Below are 18,893 nucleotides of genomic sequence, written 5' to 3'. Positions count from 1 at the left end.
AATCATGGAAGCAAGCTGAAGGATACTGGCGTGTCTACAGGACCATAGCTTTATTGTAAACACACCAAAACGTCTATTCACCCCATCCCAGAGGATAGAACACCTGGGAACCATTATAGGTACCAGACTTAACAGCCTAATTGTATCAGAGAAAAAGGCAAAGAAAATCAAAGAGCTGGTGACAACTGTTATATGCAGCAAAACATCCACATTACTGACTCTGTCCAGCCTATTGGGACTGCTAATATTCAATTTAGATGTGATCCAGTGGGCAAGACTTCACTTGGCAAAACTGCAACTGATTCACCCATGACAGATTCGAATCTCCAGAGGAGAAATCTTCTCTGTTTCAGTTCCCAAAGATGTGAAATGCAGCCTAGTGTGGTGGACCAAAGCAAAGAACATTGCACAGGGCACTATCTGATCCAGTCATGTCATCAAATCATAACAGATGCCAGTCTGTCAGGTTGAGGACCAGTGCTGAATAACCTACCAGTTTATGGGAAATGGTCAAGAAAAGAAACAGAGCTACTTAAAAATCTACTGGAGCTGGGAGAAAACTAGCTTTCAAACATTTCCAGAAGATATGCAGATCCCACAAATTGGTTTGCCTGAACAATATTGCAGCCAAAGCTTAGATAAAAAACAGGGAAGTTTAAAGTTGTAGGCCCTACACAAGGGAGTGCTTCTACTTCTGATGTTACTGCAGAACACATCAGAGGGGTGAACAACACCCAAGCATGTTGGTTAAGGCAACAAGCCGTTCAACAGGGCAAATGGCAGTTGATCATCACTGAACTAGGCCATCCACTTGTGGACTTATTCACATCCTCTAAGAACCACCAACTCAAAAGGTTTTTCTCTTGTTACCCCTGCCAAACAGCACAGACAATAGATGCTCTGACATCCAGTTGGCTGAGAGGATTGATGTATTAGTTTCCTCTGATTCCAGTTATCCCCAAGCTTCGGAGAAAGATGTGATGGCTCTGTTCTGGCTGCATTGCCTGTAGTTTTCCACCCTACAACAATGGTTATCAGCCCCTCTGATTCAGCTACTACCTGTAAGGGACCTACTTTTTCAGGGTCCAATTTGGCATTTAGAACTAGAGCGATTACATTTGACTGCCTAAAAATTGAATGGAAACATCTCATAGAAGCTCTGACATGATCAGTGCTATGTTGGCAGCTAGAAAGGTCTCTACTAACCACATCTACAATTCAACTTGGAAGGCCTTTATAAGATGCTGTAGGAGGAAGAAAGGTGATCCATTACACCCAAAGGTATCAGACTTACTGGAATTTCTGCAGGATGGAATTAGGACAAATCTTTGATCAGCATCCTTGAGAAGACAGATTGCAGCCATAGCTAACTACTGTGGTTCCAAGAATAGAAAAATGGAGAACAACCGAACATCCTCATACAATATGATTCCTCAAGGGTCCTACCTGCAAGTCCACAGATTTTCTCCTGCATCCTAAATGCCCTTACAAAGTATCCATTTAAACCCATCAGCGAGATTCCACTGAAATTCCTGAGGATGGAAACAATAGTCTTGGTCACTTCAGCTCAAAGAATTTCAGAGCCTGAAGCTTTATCAATCGCCTCATCACTATGTAATTTGCACAAGAACAAGGTAGTACTGAGAACTGACTCAACATTGGTGCCTAAAAAAAATTCTACCTCTCATAGGCAACAGGAAATTTGTTTACCATCGTTATGTCTTCAGCCAAATCATCCAAAGGAAATAACGTGGCATATCCTTGACATCAGATGTGCATACTCAGAACTCATTCAGTTAGAAATCTGAAGCAGCGTTTATTGCAGTCTCACCTCCTAACATGGAACACAAAATCTCTAATGCCACAATCAGCAGATGCCTCAAAAGCTGTTGTCATCAAGACATATAAACACAGAAGCTGGAGTCTCCAGCAGGCATTACGGCACACTCTATGAGGAGTATGGCTATCAATGCAGCACTAGCCAGGAATGCTTCTATTGAAGAGATTTATAAAGCAGCCACTTGGTCCTCGGTGTCAGCATTTATAAGGCACTATAAGATCAATACCTACAGCTCAGCAGATGCTGCATTTGGATGGAGCATGCTTCAGCATGTACTAGAGTTGGACAAAAAATATGGATACTGCTATGGGAGGTCCCAAAGATGTCCTCAAGCTCAGAGTGAAACAGTCATTGGTTACTTACCTGTGAGTGGTCCTTCTCCTCTAAGCAGAGGACATCTTGCCCTCCCTTGTCATCACTGATACTATGAGTGATTATTCCTGCCTCTTTCTGTACTTATTCCGTTTCTAACTATTGTTGAATTCCTTTCTAATTTAGGTGTTTGCATAGTGTTTTCTTAATTTCTGGCTAGAATTCTGCAACTGAGAGAAAGAGGGTGATCCCCACAGGAAACAGGAAGGAGAAGTTCTTGTTCCTTCCTCTAAGTGGTGGAAATCACCAAAGATGTCCTCATTTGCTCAGAGGAAAAGGACCTTTCACAGGTAAGTAACCAGTGGTTACACTCTGCATAGCAACCTTGGTATTCTTTGGTGGTTTCTATCTATCTAAGTACTAACAAAGACCAATCCTATTTAGCATCTGAGATCTGAGGAGATCAAATCCAACCAGAAATTGTCCCCTGTTTCCTCATGCAGACTTGCCTATGTCAGGACTTTTTCTGTGGCACTGTCTTCATTATAGAGTGGTATCTTCTGATGATGCTGGAAGACTTTATTTCTTTTTCATTTCAAGTTATATAAGGCTGAGCTATTTTGAGCAGACCTTTAACTGTAGACAAGATTATGTTGTGCAGCAGTGTTTGCTGACCAGGTCATGTTTTCATTGACTTCAATTCTTTGGAGCTGACTATGGCTAGCTATGTCTTCATCCATTAATTCTAACCACAAATAACAAGCATACCCTGGATTAAAACTGGCTTGGCATCATCTTGCTATCATTAATATTGATATTATCATGTAGCTAACTGTATGTTTCCAAAAGAGAGAGGGAGAAAAGTGCATCAACTTTTGTTCTCCCAACTGAAATTGTCTTAGGTTATAAGCATTCCTCCTAGGGGCAGTACTTTTCTGGTCGTCCTGCTAATGCATCCTTCATATGGATTTATATCATTTTACTCTTCCGCAATTAAAAACCAGACCTCCTTGGTGCAGTATCTGTTATTCTCACCTTCCTGGCCAGACTGAACAGAGCTGGCCATGTCTAGTGGAATTCTCTGTAGCCTGTCATTATTATGCTACTATTACACCTTCTCACTGAAGTGTGATTGGGACTTCAGCGGGGCCTGGTAGTAGTCAGTAGCAAACATGAGGCAGCGAGAATTCTGCAACTATATCAGAGTTGATTCTCACTTGGGGGAAAAGGCAAGAGAAAAGAGCCAAAAGGTGGAGTGGTTAAGAGTGGTGGACTCTAATCTGGAGAACCAGGTTTGATTCCCCACTTCTCCACTGAGTGGACAACTCTTATCAGGAAAACTGGGTTCGATTCCCCACTCATCCATATGAAGCCTCCTGGATGACTTTGGGCCAGTCACAGCTATCTCAGAATTCTCTCAGCCCAAGTGGAGGCAGGCAATGGCAAACCACCTCCAAATGTTCTCTTGCCTTGAAAACCCAATGGGATCATTATAAGTCAGCTGTAACATGACAGTAAAACCACTCTCACACACACTTTTGTGGAGGTTGAGTAGGAATTTAGCAAAAGGAAGAGAGTCTCAGATGGGGACTAGTCTTATAGGCTGGGATCAAACAAGGGAGAGGAACTGAACGACACATTTGCCCTAGCTTCAGTTTAGTACCATTGTCGTTAATATTCTTTGCATGTTAGGATTATTTCTGGAACATTTTCCACAGTTATCATTTTGATACTTAAGCTGTAGTTCTTGGAGTGGAATCAACAAATGTGTCAATTTTAGGGAATAAATTAGTTTGAAGGCTTAGCTTCTAGTTGCGATATCTTTTTTATTTTGTTCAGGAGGGAGTTCTAGTAGCACATCTAAAACTTTTTGTTACCCAAAAAACTTGTCAGACATGCTTCCTTTTAACACTTAAAAAAAAAGAACTATCGATTCCTCCATGTTTTTAATGTGTGTGAATTTTGCTTGTTTTTGAACATTACTGAATAGATTGGCATCTTGAGGGTTGTTTGTGTAATGCTTCTGAGCAGGGATATCTTTCTTTTTCTAATTCTGAAAGTTGTTCCAGAGCCTTGCCTTGCACATTCATGAAATCGTATTTTCCCTTTGATCAAATACTGTATTTCTACATCCTTCATGTTCAGCAATCTAGAGTTGGAGACATTCTTCCTTCATGTACATTCACTATTCGTTCAAAGCAGCTTATAGATTTGGAAAATGACTTTCAGAGAAGCAGCTTAATGGATAGTGCTGGGATGGGCAATAACAGTCATAAGTAAAATGGGAGAGCCAGCATTTTTCCTTGGCCCAGAATCTACTGATACAGGATTGTCAAGAGAGCTAAAATGAGTTCCAGAAGAAATGGGATGTTAGGGGAAATGGAGTATAAGTTAAAAATCAAAGCAGGTGATGGTGGTAAATTAGCTTTTCATGTTTAAAATACAAGCTGATATGTATAAATACACTTCTGTTATTAGTTATGTTAATATGATTACAATAAATAAGCATGTAGTTAAGTCATAGATAATCGAGTATGGAGGAAAATTATATTAGAAAATTTTCAGTTTTTTATCATTTTAAACCAAGTGATTCTGCTATTAATGGCACTAGAATCAATTAGGCTGTAATTGCAACAGGGGGCAGGGCACATGGTGAGCTCCGGAGCAGTAAGCATGCGTGCTCTGGGCCGGCTGGGTGGCCGAGCCACAATCGGCCTGATCGTGCGATGCACACAAGTTCAAGGGGTGGAGCACGCTCCCTATATATTAGGCAGCACTCGGTTGCTCCGGCCTTCTTCGACGCCTGGTGCAAACTGACCCACCCACCCTCCCTATTTTAAAGGGAAGGGTTTGCTGCTCTATTTGTTGCAGCCTCGGCGGTTTGGGCGGAGGAGCGCATCCTTGTGGGGAGGCCGAGCTTGCGAGCAGGACCCCCACGGTTGGGGGCCTTCATAAGAGGCTTGGGGTGGGGCAGACTCATGGCACATGCCGCGGAGGTCTCTGCAATTCGAGCCTGACACCCCAGCAGTTAGGGGGCCACAAAAGGTAGGCACCCCAGTGGCCCAGTACCTCTCTGTCCTCCCCAATAGGGATTGGGGTTGTTGCTGGGGTCAGCCAGGGGTGCTGACTGGCTGCTAAACGGATGTGCTCCTCTTGCTTGCCCAGCTTCTGCCTTAATAATAAAAAGGGCTGCAGCCCATTTTAATTCCAAGACATGTCCTGTGGTTATTCACCAGATGAAATCTCTGCACATCTGGGCAAAATACATATTAAATTGGATAGAACATTAGAGGTGTAGTCACATGTTGTTAATGTTGATATTGTCATTATGTGTAATCATTATGCATAATGTTTCACAATACAAGAAGGTTTGACCTTGCTCCAAAGAGCTTAAAAATTAACAAAAGCCAGCATAGTGGGGATCTCTCTGTGGAGTAGTGATAAATGGGGAAAGATTATGCATTCATTCCAGTCATGTGCTTAAGCTTTGTTTCACTGTGAAAGAATGTGTTTTTGTGCTAAGAGATTCATGGAAGGTGAATTAGTTTGGCATCAGAGTATTGGATAAATGTGGTAGGGTTGGGGTTGGGGATCTGACATTAGAAGACCCAGTAGGAGGAGATGGCTAGCTGAAACAAAGGGATTACCACCATTTTTTGCTGAGTGGTAGAAAAGAAGGGCCATGTCTGTTCAGTTCTATAAAGGAAGCAGTGATATGACTTCGTGACCAACAACGCGGTAAAAGAGGAGAGTTAAATCAAGGTTTTGTGCTTTTTCTAATGGATGGCAGTATTGTCAGTGGATGTGACTTGGGTAAAGGTGAAGAAATGTCAGATATTCTGTGAGTGAGGATATTAAATTTGATATGGCAATAAGACATCCAAACACATATATTAGATATGCTATCTGATCTTTGAAGTTGATCTTTCCGCTGATCTTTGAAGTCGATCACCAAGCACTCTTTGATGTCAAGACTTGAGGAAGCTGCCTTTGCTTCACCACATCTACATCATTATCCAGAGGACAGTCTTCCTTCAGGCTTGGAATCAAAGTCTGAGGACATGTTGATGCTTTCCCTAGAGAACAATATCAGGGATCCTGCACGGGTCTCACTGTAGAAGGTCTTAAACTCTAAGAGCAACTAATCTGGATGGCAAAGACCCTGGACATTTACTATGCTCAGGTGGATCCAAAGGCTTTGGGATTGATAATGAGTGTGTTATAAGGGGCCAGTTGACCTCACTTTAATCAATATATATCTGAGTGCATGTGGGTTAGGCCATCTTCTAGCCAAGCTTCCAGCAAAAAAGTGAAGAATTTGTATAAGATAAACCAGAAAGGGTCAGAATTCCTCTTCCACCATCCCATGCCCAATGTGATGGCCATTGTGGTACTCCCTGTATGTTACAGATCTGGATCCTATTCCTTCCCTATGGATAAAGAGGGAAGGAAATTAGACACTTCCAGGAGAAAAGTATATTCTTCTGGTTCTCTTGACCGTAGAGCATCCGATTTTATTGCTGAGATTAAATGTTATCAAATTTTCCTTTGGGATCACATGACACCATGTATTGATTCCTTACCAGTGGACAAAAAGACTTTGGGTAAGGAATCAGATTGGGTAAACAGCAACTAAACACTGCAAGACATAGGCTGACAGTTCTAGCAGTACCAAGGCATCTGGAATTGTCTTGAGAAGACATGTTTGTCTCAGGACTTCCTCCCTACCCCCCTGAAGACCTTTCCTTTGAAGGCAATACTCTCCTCAGTAAGGAGACTGATGTTGTCCAACAATTCCATCAACTTGAGGGGTTCAGATCCAATACTTTCCCCAGCAACGCAGGAGATGTTCCCAGTATAGACAGGAGGAGAGACAGGGAAGTCAGTCTCCCAGGGATCTGCCGTCCAGGAGAAAGCAGGTGGTGTGACAACAGACACTGAAAGCCATTTTCTTGACAGATGTTGTAGTTCAACAATCAGTAGGTTCTTTCTATAATGGAGTTGGTTACTGTTTTCAATTTAAATCTATACCTGCTTGTTTGAATGCCCCACCTCTTTCCAGGTTTTTCTCACTTGTATTAGCAGCTGCTGGATTTTATTCCAGATATTTTCTTGTTGATAAGAAGGGTGGCTGTAAGAAAGTGGATTTCAGACTTCTCAACGTTCCCAAATTTAGGATGCTGTTGCTTTCAAACATCCTCCCTTTTATTTTTGAAGACATCTCATTTGCCTCCTGGGGATGCCTATCAATGGCTTGATACCCCTTCATTTGCATTAGCTCTGGGAGCTATACTGATAGAGGCAAGTGATGATGGAATTGTTGATGATTAATTCAAGATCCTTGATTACTCTATCTCAGTGGTATTTACTCCACGACTCACAGAGAACTGCATTCTCAATTGTCATCAACCAAAACAGCCACATTTACTTCCCTTGCATGATGCCTACGGCTTAAGGAGGCTTGCCACATACCCATTCCTCTGGTGACATCTGTTTGAAGGTGGAGACCCTCTGCCAAACACAAGCCCAGCTGGACAGTGGCCTCTCTCACTTTCCTGGAACATAGTGCTCAGAAGAGCCACAGGTGTCTTCTGAGCTGCTAAGTATTACTGCCCTAGCTGATAGTTTGGCATTTTGAAAATTTGCTAAATATGTTGCCGGTTATGCTGGCCATCCTGTTAGTTTGGATTTGTGGTGAACTCATACAATCACAAGACAAGCCTTTAGGTAGGGGTTACACAGTGTCCTAGTTGCTGCCTCTTAAAAATCATTTTATTTGGGTTCATTGCCTACAATTAAAGTTCCTTGGTCTTGCTAAAAGGGTATCCCATGTCATCTCTGGTCATCCCTTTTTCTGTTTCACATATTAAAGAATGAACCTGTGGGAACAGGGATGTGTAGGAATATCAAGCAGATCAATTTACTGACAGGCTAGGGTGGGAGGGGAAGAGATGGGCCTGTTCCTTAATCTTTCTTTTCCTTTCCTGGAAAACTGTCAGTTGTATTTAGAATATCCAAAACACGCTGTGCTTAAAGTAACACACATTTATATAAATACCTGATTCAATTAGTGTTTAAATTCGTATGTTTGTATCTAGTACAATATTTGAGTAGTTTCCTTCTTTATAGGAAGAGAGCTTTTTCATAACTTCAGTGCATCTGACTAATTTACTGACAATCAGGAAGTGAAGTTCATGGTGTTAGCTTAATATGAAGGGGCTTTCTTTTTTTAGGCCTTGAATTATACTAATATTGATTGGGACCTCTTCAGAAACTTCATGCAACTGCCATATCTGGTTTGAAAATAAGGGCAGGGTTGGGAAGGGAGTATTGTGTTCTGTGTTTACTGACTGTTGATCTTTTGGGAAGAAAAATGTTTGCAAGAGGAAGAAACAAATTACAGGTCAGCATATTAAGGTATGAATGGCACCTGCTTATGAAGTTTTTTGAAATAGTCCTAGTACATAATGTCCAGGCATGCAAATAAGCTTGGAGGGATTGTTGGGTCTGTTACTGATGTCACAATTGCTGCAACTGAGAATGGAGCTAGGAGAGCAGTGAATCTTGAGCTCTTTAGCACTTGTATATGCCAGATGCCAAGGCACTTGAAGGGAAGGGTAAAGTGCATTTTGCTATTACCTTTCCTGGTGCATTTTGTTTGCTGGATGAAGCCACACTGACTTATTTGAAGTTTTGCATCTGCACAGTTCTATATAGTCATTGTAACACTTCAGTTTTGACTATCTTTTCACTTTGAAAAAGCTGGTGAGCTCCTTATTTGTAATGGTTCAGTTTTGACTTCAGTTTAGAAGTGTATTTTCTGTTTTCTTTGGTATAGTATTGTAGCATTTTAGTGCCAAACAATAGAGAAAAATGTTGGGGAAGGTTTTTTTTAAAAACTAAGTCTCAAAAATCTTGAACTTCCCTTAGCTAACTGAATTAAAGCTGGCATGTTTTAGAAGTAGTAGTAAATTTTATTGTATTTAGCCAATGGCCTAGAAAGGCATGTTTTAATAACAAACATTTCATATCTTAATGTGTTATAAACACTGAACACTTTGTTTACGTGCCTTGATAAAAGTGGATGTGCTTCAGAATTTTATTTGAACATGTTATTGTAAGTTTTAAAGATCGTAGCAACATAATAATCTTGCCACTAAAAATAAACTTTTCCTTAGTCAGTATGTTTCTCTCTAAACTGATATTCAGATGCAGCAATTGATAATGGAATGTTACTTTGTTTGGAAAAGATGCTTATCCTACAAAATTGGACTAAAGTATTAATAATTCACGTACCACTGTATATTGGAATAAGTTTGATTGGTGCTTAAATATGGATCAGAATGTGACCTTATTTTTTCTATCTTTCTAGTACTTCTCCTCGCATTGCTAAAGGAGATTGCAGCAGAATGAGTCTCCATGGTGCTAGTGGTGGACACGAAAGGTCACGAGACAGACGTCGATCAAGTGACCGATCACGTGACTCATCACATGAGAGACTGGAGTCTCAGCTCACTCCATGTATCAGAAATGTCACTTCACCAACAAGACAACATCAGGGAGGTATGTACTGAGAGAGTTTTGCCTTAGAAATATGGTCTTGTACCTTTTAGTACCTTTTAGATGAGGCAAACATTCCTTATATGTTTAGTAAATGTTATGTGTTTCATAGATGACGCTTATGATGCTGTATTGTGTTGACTAAAGTGACATTACAAATACTGCTTCACTTTCTGTTGTGTAAGAACCATCAGAAGTCAACATAAATTCCCCTTGAGAAGCTTAAAGGCCGATGTGAAAAACCTTATTATTTTTTTCCTGTGTTTGTGATGCAATGTAGTTTGCTTTTAGGGGGCTTCTGAATGGCAAATAGGCTTGTGTTTCTAGAACTGGAGCCCTTCTGTGGGCATGCAGCCTTATAGGACAGCAACCCACTGGGATTTTTGCTGATAAAGTGTATGATGAATCAGTCTCTAGAATACTTTAGTAGAATCATGGAAGATGCCTCCACATATATATCTTCCTTTATGAAGGAGTAGGTGTGCTGCCAGGTCACATATGTCAGATTATAACATACAGTGTGGTTCCAGTCAACTCAGTACTTTTCTTTCAACACTTTCTCCTGTCATATACTATGGTTATCTTGCCTAATGTTGAATTGAACACTCTTGTGGCCATAACTTGATACCAGAAGATAGTAACAGATTAAATCAAATAGCACATACCTCTTGCAAAAAGGTAACTGTTAAGTATTTTTTTTAAATGAATATACTTGTGTTGCTTCCAGAGAATGTGGTAATTAAAAACAAACCCTCAGAGTTGATATTTTTGAACCAACTTTTAGAAGCTTTCCAGTGGTTTGCTAGTGAACTGACTATAGTTCTCCTGGAGGTGGAGGACATCTCGCTGGGTAGTTCTCTATTCAGGAGGCAGGAACTTCACTGATTTTTCCCCTCACTTCCTCTTGGCTTGGGTCACTTCCTCCTGGTTGCCAGTATTGTTCCTGCCTTTAACAGAAGAGCACGACTTCTTAATCGTTCCATGGCTGAGTGCTTGAGTGACGAGTGAGTGCGTTTTCGTCTTTTTCCCTCTTGTGGTTTTTGTTCTTATTAGTCTGCGGTTGTTTGCGTTGTGGTCTTCCCGATTGCGTGCTTTTTTGTGGTCTGTGTGTCTGCGGAGATCAAGGGAGGCTGCGGAACGGCCAAGAAAGCTGCAGGCGCCATTTTAAACAGCTTTTGGGGCCAAAAGCAGACAAAATGGCCGATAGGTCTTTTTCTCCCGCCAGGGAGACATTCGCCTGGTTCTCTGTGGAGGCCACAAGGGCCAGAATGGCCAGGGCTTCCTCACCCAGGAAGCAGTCCAGGAAGACCCAGGAGAGGGGGCAAACAATCACCTGACCCTTCCAGGGTCAGCGAGCATTGCTGGAAAGCAAAAGCAAACCAAGAAGGGAGCCAAAAATAGTTCAAAGCGCAAGAAGTCCCCCCCCTCCACCTCGCAAGCAGAAAGAACACCGCAGAACCAGCGCTGCGCTGGAAGACGCAGCCACCCACATTACAATTCCAATGGTGGAAAACAGGCAAGATCCTTCTGATACTGTTCAGGCTAGGGGCAGGGGTAAAGGGTCTCAATTCCCCCCCCCCCCCAATTAATTCTATGTTACTTTCAAGTGATTTCAATGTTTGGAGCAGTATTTCCCTTTTTGAGTTTGCACAATTTCTCACCCAGTCTATCAGGCCAGAATTTTCCATGTCCCAACAGGGACAGATTCCCCATAGTAATCAGTCCACTGTTCCTCCAGTAATGGCTCACAGGGGAGATCATCATTCCTCACATACTTCCATGGAGGAGGAAGACCCGAGTGAGGGCAAGTGCATAGATGATGCAACTCAGTTTTCTGATTCTGAGGAAATCCTCATGGAAGAGACTGATCATGCCCCCAGATTCTTTAAAGCTGAGGACCTATCATTACTCATGACAAAAACAATATCAGCTTTGGATCTTCATGATCCTGCTGACGCTGAAGACCCAACAGGTCAAACCCAGGGAAAACCTACTAAAGGCTACCCCAAAGGGAACCAACGTTACTTTCCTGAGGCAGGGGACCCTTTGAAATTTTTTTCCAATACCAGAGTCTTTTGAAAAGAAAATCAAAAGGGAATGGCAGTAAAGCAGTTCCCCCAGCTAGCAAGAGATTTTACCCAGTGCCGGGTTATGTTCATAGTCTACTGCAGATCCCCATGGTAGATGCCCCAGTAGTCAATTTACAGTTGAGAAACCTGGTTTCTAAGGATGGGGAAGGAAATGTTAGGGACTTCTGAGAGAACAGAACACACTGATCCTAGTTGCACCCTTCTGGCCCAGGAGGCCATGGTTCTCCACCATCAGAGAGCTGGCCCAGGAGGAACCATTTCACCTGCAGAACAGTCCAGACCTATTGTTACAAGGCCCAATTTGGCATCCAGAACCAGAACACCTACAGCTGACTGCCTGGCTCTTGAGCAGTCAAAACTGAAAGCCAAGGGTTATTCAGAGGACGTCGTAACAACACTTTTAGCTTCCAGTTGAGGATCCATTAACTGCATCTACAGTTACACCTGGAAGGTTTTTGTCAACTGGTGTAATCAAAAGGACCCAGATCCAGAGATTCCTCAAATAGGTGACATCTTGAAGTTTCTCCAGGACGGTTTTAAGTCAGTGCTTTTTCAAGAAAAGTTTTTGGATTCTCGGGTTGATTCAGAATGTTAAAATATTAATATAGTTATTGTATGAGTATGTGTTTGTACTGTGTGGTCATTCTGGTACTGGCAACTGGGAGGAAGTGGCCCAAGCCAAGAGGAAATGAGTGAAGTTCCTGCCTCCTGAATAAAGGAAGAGAACTACCCAGTGAGATGCCCTCCGGCCTACCAGGAGAAAGGCCCTTCAGGGTAAGTACCAATGGACCGTTTTCATGCTATTTAAAAAGGTATACAATAAGATGCTCTCATTGAGATAGTGAATGTTACTTAGCAATTCCCTAGCACCAGAGGGGAAACGGTTCTCTGTGCTGAGGTGATTACAGAGAGTTTGGGACAGCAGTAGAGATCATCCAGCTAATAGTGGAAGATCCTCATCTGTGACAGTAGTAGTGTCTACTGATGTCTGTGTTTCTAGTCTGTAGAAGTGGTGCACAGAAACATCTACCACTGTTCAGGCTGCAGTATCCCACTTCCAAGCCATCACTGGCAATATAGGGATGGTTTCCTCCTCTCCACAAGGACATATATTGAGCATTTGCTGCCACCATATCAAACCCATTAGTACTGTGAAATCCTTGGGTCCATCTGGCTTAGCACAGTGACACCCATTTTATTCTATTCTTAATAATACAGTAACATGTAAAACCTTTCTTTCGTTGCAGAGAAAGATCACAGTTCATCTCGGCCAAGTAGCCCTCGTCCTCAGAAAACCTCTCCAAATGGTTCCAGTTGTAGTCTTGGGAACAGCAGTAGAAACAGTAGCCAGTCAAGCTCAGATGGGAATTGCAAGAATGCTGGAGAAATGGTTTTTGTGTATGAAAATGCCAAAGAGGGAGCTCGGAACATAAGGACCTCAGAGAGAGTAACTCTGATAGTGGACAACACTCGATTTGTTGTAGATCCTTCTGTATTTACTGCACAGCCAAATACAATGTTGGGCAGGTCAGCATGGTTTTTGCATAGTTTGAAGACTCTCTCAATCACTGTTTAAGGACCGATGTTTTCAGTTTCATATGTTTTTCTTTTGTTCTACTTAAAAACATCCCTTTGCTATGATAACAATATTGTGAACCTTGTATCCTGTCAGACATTTTAGCCCATTTTCCAGGGACAGGTCCTACACAGAATTCTACTAATGGCTGTTAAAATTGTGCTGTTAGTCTTTTAAGATAGTTTTTGTTTCTGATTAATGGAAATTAGTTACCTGTTTTTTAAATCCTAAACAAGTATGCCGTTGGTTCAGTTTATTTAGAGGAAAACCCGCTTTTGACTGTTTCTCTTCCCCAGTTATATTTTAATGTATGCTTCTGCCAGTGTCAATTTGAGTATACTACCCATGATACTATAGTTTTATACTGAATTGCCAGATTTACTCTTGGGTAGTGTTTGGTAGTGGGGATACAGATAGTGCATCACATGTACCTACTGCTTTACGTTACTCTTCAGCAAGCCTGGGAAAACACTGTATTTATGTGTTTTCCCCATAACACATGTACCCAGTTTGGCTTCCATTGACTTTTATATCGGCAGTTTATCTCTTGCATCATCAATATAAAGGCCATTAAGTGCTTCCTTCAGCTCTCAGTCTTCAAGAGGTCTCTGTCTTGGCCTACATTTGTGAGACATTTGAACTATAGTTTTATTAGGATGATAGCAAGATCAGGTCTGGAAATCATAAGCTGAAATGTCTATTCTCTGACTTTCATTTTTAAAAATGTTGTAACAGCCTGATGAAGAGCCAGAAAACCTTGTTGCTAGATCCTAATGAAAGAGATTACATGATTTTTCTCTTGCTGCACTACAAGATAGCTTTTAAGATAATTTAATGGAAATTCTTAGCAAGGTTGGAAACAATCAGACTAAGGAAAGAAGCAAAGTGTTTGTATTGTTAGAAGATATCAGTAATTTAACTGAAGGCATGAATCCATCTGTGGAATTTGTTGTAGATCAAAATGATTATGTCCTAGGAGAGTTCAGTTAATTCTCCTGCACAGTCTGCTTGGAAATATTTCCATTTATTAGTAGAGATGCACAAATTCTTTCTAAATAGATGGATTTAAAGTTCCAAAGGAGGGTGAAAGACTTATCCATTTTCTTCACAGATCCAGTTTGCTAACTGAAATGTTATCATATGCACCTAATTTTTTATATAGGATGTTTGGATCAGGAAGAGAGCATAATTTCACACGGCCCAATGAGAAAGGAGAGTATGAAGTGGCTGAAGGAATTGGCTCCACTGTGTTTCGTGCTATTCTGGTGAGATAATATTACATGCAGTTTCCACTGAGTTCACAATTCAGTATACATGAGAGGTTTTTAATTTTTTGTGGGCTGAACATTGTTCTCATCATTTTCTGAGTCTCTGCAGGTTCGTAATGGAGTCTAAATGAGGATTTTTCTGCAGGGCAGTGCTTTGTTGTGGATGGCATCCCTCGGTTTCATTCTTATATAAATTGAATGACCTTTTCTGTAATTGGGAAATTCTTTTATAGTTCAGTTACGGTTCCATCTGTGTATGCAGAGGGCTTAGTGAAATACACGGGATATAAAATATTGTATTTATTTTAAAATTTGTTTGGTTGATTTTAATGATAAAGATCCTATGTACGAGCTTATTTTTATGTGCCTTTTGTGAGACAATGTAGCAATTGAAATAACTTCTTTCAAAGTATTTTGTTCCATATCCCAGTGTTGAGAGCACTGACTCCAGGACAGCGGTTTTCTAACTTCTTGTATTGCATTGGCTCCCAGAAAGCTCATGGCACAGTTTCCTGGCAAGCGTTCTGAAGTGCACATAGTTCATGAGTGGGTGGGGAGTAGTACTGGTCAGGCCTATTGGATCTCATTGTTGCCCTGCATGAGTTGTCAGTATCCTAGAGTGAACTCAGTGCTCTTGTGGCTGTCTCTTGTGTGGGAAATACAGCAAGCGTGATCAGAATTTCTGCAGAAAGCCTGTCTGCCACTATAGATAAATAATAAGATTTCTGCTTACCTGCAGAGACTTAGGCATCCAGTTGGTTTCCAGAATGCACTGCAGGATCTGATACCTTCTAATGGTTCATTAGATCCACTGCCGGATGACTGGCACTGCCAGCTTTCTGAAGCCATCAGTGAAATTGCTCTGGGATTTCTCCTTGCCTTCATTCCATATTAACCCCATGGCATACTGTGGGACTAAGGGTGGAAAAAACAAGAACATAAACATCTAGAGTGAGCTTGGTGGTGTGCTCACAATGAAGCTACAGGAACATCTTATAAAGCAACTATGAGGTCATGAAGGTCATGAAGAAAGCCTTTTACTTGGCCTACATTGCATCTGATAGGACTCTCCAAGCTCAGTTATTTAGGTTGATTAGATCTCTCATGCCTCTTTCTGGGGACTTTCAAAATGCTTGCATTCTGGCTAATCCTGTGAGACTTTTGCAAACTATTTTGTGGATAAAATCTTGTTAAGCTATCGCTATTTCCCCCAAATTTTCCAATAATGTGGCAGTGAGTTCCACAATGAAACCATTTGCTGTGTGAAAACTATAGTAGTATGTATGGCCAGAGAGAGCCAAAGAAGAGAATCTGAGAAAGGAAGAGGGGCACGCACATTGAATAGGGAGAGACCTTAAAACAGGAGCCCTGTACTAGAGCATAGGGTTTAATTGTGAGTCCTGGGTGTACAAAGTTGACTGCTACTATATGCTGTTTTATTTATGTGAGAAACAAGAATTATCAAAGAGGTTAACTAATGGTGAAATTTCATTTAAACACAGTCGATGTTTTAAAATGACTCAAAATCCTCATCTTGATGGCAGACAGCTCATGTGGGTTACCCACAAAGGTACACAGGCCACAGAAATTTAGGTCTTGTAAGCTGACTACAACTCTTTGCATTACTCTTGACGCTAAATATCTAGTGTAGTCAGCATAGCCAGTAGTCACAGGAGAGGGCTACTACATCCTGGATTGGCTTAAATTACTGGATGTTTTCCAAAGAGAGGACCATATGCAGGTGTAATAGTAACATGGGGTTGGGTGCAGTGAATACATCTTGCTAGCAGTGAAGCCTTCTGCTGGTGCAGGGTGCCTTGCTCTGGTGGAAGATGCATATTGTAACGCAAGATGGATTTGCTGTGGTGGAAATGATTATAGGATTTGACCTCTAGTTTTGTTGCTAAGCCACAGGCCAATATTAGGATTTGGAAAACTAAAAATGCACTCAATACAGGATAGAAGTGGTTTCCCCAGTTTTATCGTCGTAACTTATCACCATTTCTGTTATTTATTTATTTTTTAGGATTACTACAAAACTGGGGTGATACGTTGTCCAGATGGAATATCAATTCCTGAACTAAGAGAAGCTTGCGACTATCTCTGTATTTCTTTTGATTATAGTACTATCAAATGTAGAGATCTCAGTAAGTATTGTGCATCAATTGATGTTATATGTTCACATACTTAAAATATTTATCTGTAACTAAAATACATGCAATACATTACCTTTTTATTAGGGTTTAAAATACCTGTGAAAAATAATTGTAAAGCTTTATAAGCTGTGATCTAACAAGTACTTATTTCAGTCATGAGCTAGTTAGCTTTCATTTTTACATTGTGTGAAGTTCCTTGTGAATTTTTAATATGCCCACATATGTACATTTGATTTTTTAAATGAGAAAAATTTCAGTAATCATATTCCTCCTTTTCTCCTACAGCAGCACCTATGCTGCAATACAGACCAATGAGTAAAAGAATAGTAAAGCCTTTCAAAGTGATTTTCTGTGTCTGTCTTGACACCGGGCTTGATTCTTGCTTCCCTATATTTATTTGAAGAAATGGGTGATTTCTTGAGCAGTCAGCTCCTTAGGCTTCCACACAATGCTTCCAAGGATATTCTCTCCTTTCTCAAGCTTTCTATAATAATGAGTTGATGCCTATGATTTCAGGTGCTCTTATGCATGAATTATCAAATGATGGTGCTCGGAAACAGTTTGAATTTTATCTTGAAGAAATGATACTCCCTTTGATGGTAGCCAGTGCTCAAAGTGGAGAAAGAGAATGTCATATTGTAGTTCTCACTGATGACGATGTGGTTGATTGGGATGAAGAGTACCCTCCACAAATGGGAGAGGAATATTCACAAAGTAAGTTAACTAATACTCTTGAAAATGAATTTGGGGTACTTTCCATGGATATCGCTACAAACGGCGTTCATTTTCGTTTTTAAAAAGCTACTGCAAAGTTGCTAATAAGCAATTACTTCCACAATGGAATACTAGTTGAATTATGTGGGTGGATTCTGAACGTGTAAGAATCCTGTTCTGTATAGAAAATCTTGAGCTAAAGATTTTACGCTTTCATAATTTCTTTGATCCCTTTTAACTTTTATATTTAAGCCATTGATTCAGTCTTTTTCTAAATTCTGTCAGCTAATTTAGAAGATTAATTTAAATTGTAGAGTACTTCGGTGGTTCTGTACAATCAACAGTGAAAAAGTTGGGAAGATTTCAGTCCTTGAAGGGGGACATCAAGAATACTTTCCAGATTCTATGCAATTAATAATTAATCAGTGATTTAAATGCTCTTTATTTTGCTCTGACCAGTTAACACAAAGTATGAGGGTTCAAAGAAAATGGAAGGAAGTGTGATAACAAAGCTTTTCACAGTTCAAATTATCATTTATATTTGTGTGCTATTTTTAAAACACTGGATGGATATAAGAGAGATTCTTCTAATTCGCTGATATGCAACACAGCAAGCATTTTATGTCTTATGCTGAACGTTTTGTTGATAATTTTTCTTGTGGAAACAGGATTAAAGGCTAGAGTACACATACTCAATAAATGTATTCTTTTCCAGTTATTTATAGTACAAAGTTGTACAGATTTTTCAAATACATCGAAAACAGAGATGTCGCCAAATCAGTCCTGAAGGAAAGGGGTCTTAAGAAGATCCGATTAGGTATAGAAGGTAAGGAATTTAGATTTGCTTCTCGAACCAAGCTCCTGGGAAATTGTGTTCTTCCTCTGCACAACTGAAACAAGGGGTGATGTGGAAAATTTTTATCCATGTGAACAATTATTATGAAAAGCTCAATTCATTACAATAAATTTCTTTGGGAGCAACAAAGCCTGATCTTTTGTGTGGATGTTTATCCAGAAGGTTCTTTCTGGGACTAGTACGTGGCAAGCAACTCCATCCAAATGGTCAGGCATTCAGCCATGGTGCCGCATCTGTGGTGCCCTGCCACTCCCAGAGAGACATCCTGGTGGCATGGTGAGACTTACAAAGAGAAAAAGCTTTCTTGCCACCAAGAAGCCTTTATGGGGCTGTATAGCCTTATGCTGCCTTTCTCCTGGAAGCGGAGGACATCTTGTGTGGGTGATTTCACACCCCTTTCTCAGGGAGGCAGGAACTAGCTTTTCTCACTTCCTGTCCTTCGACTCTATTTTGCCACACTATTTTTCCTGCCTCTGAAGGAGGAGCATAGACTTTGAGTGACTCCTTAGCTTGTGCATTAG

General features: G+C 40.8%; 1 protein-coding gene across 8 annotated transcripts in view; it reads left to right on the top strand.

Annotated features, from left to right (window-relative positions):
• The window catches only part of BTBD10 (BTB domain containing 10), a 46,644-nt gene that overhangs the window by 24,081 nt on the left and 3,670 nt on the right, over nucleotides 1-18,893 (top strand). For all 8 annotated transcript variants that reach the window (XM_048487045.1, XM_048487040.1, XM_048487041.1 and 5 more), the window contains 6 exons: nucleotides 9,525-9,715; nucleotides 13,050-13,329; nucleotides 14,541-14,643; nucleotides 16,673-16,793; nucleotides 17,319-17,516; nucleotides 18,232-18,342. In XM_048487045.1, the coding sequence (XP_048343002.1) occupies nucleotides 9,562-9,715; nucleotides 13,050-13,329; nucleotides 14,541-14,643; nucleotides 16,673-16,793; nucleotides 17,319-17,516; nucleotides 18,232-18,342 (967 nt within the window). In that variant the 5' untranslated portion in view covers nucleotides 9,525-9,561. The remainder of the gene's footprint in view (nucleotides 1-9,524; nucleotides 9,716-13,049; nucleotides 13,330-14,540; nucleotides 14,644-16,672; nucleotides 16,794-17,318; nucleotides 17,517-18,231; nucleotides 18,343-18,893) is intronic.

Source organism: Sphaerodactylus townsendi, linkage group LG02 (genome assembly GCF_021028975.2).
Source record: "Sphaerodactylus townsendi isolate TG3544 linkage group LG02, MPM_Stown_v2.3, whole genome shotgun sequence".
In the NCBI taxonomy this organism is placed as follows: domain Eukaryota; kingdom Metazoa; phylum Chordata; class Lepidosauria; order Squamata; family Sphaerodactylidae; genus Sphaerodactylus; species Sphaerodactylus townsendi.
This window is presented reverse-complemented; position numbering and strand designations above follow the sequence as displayed.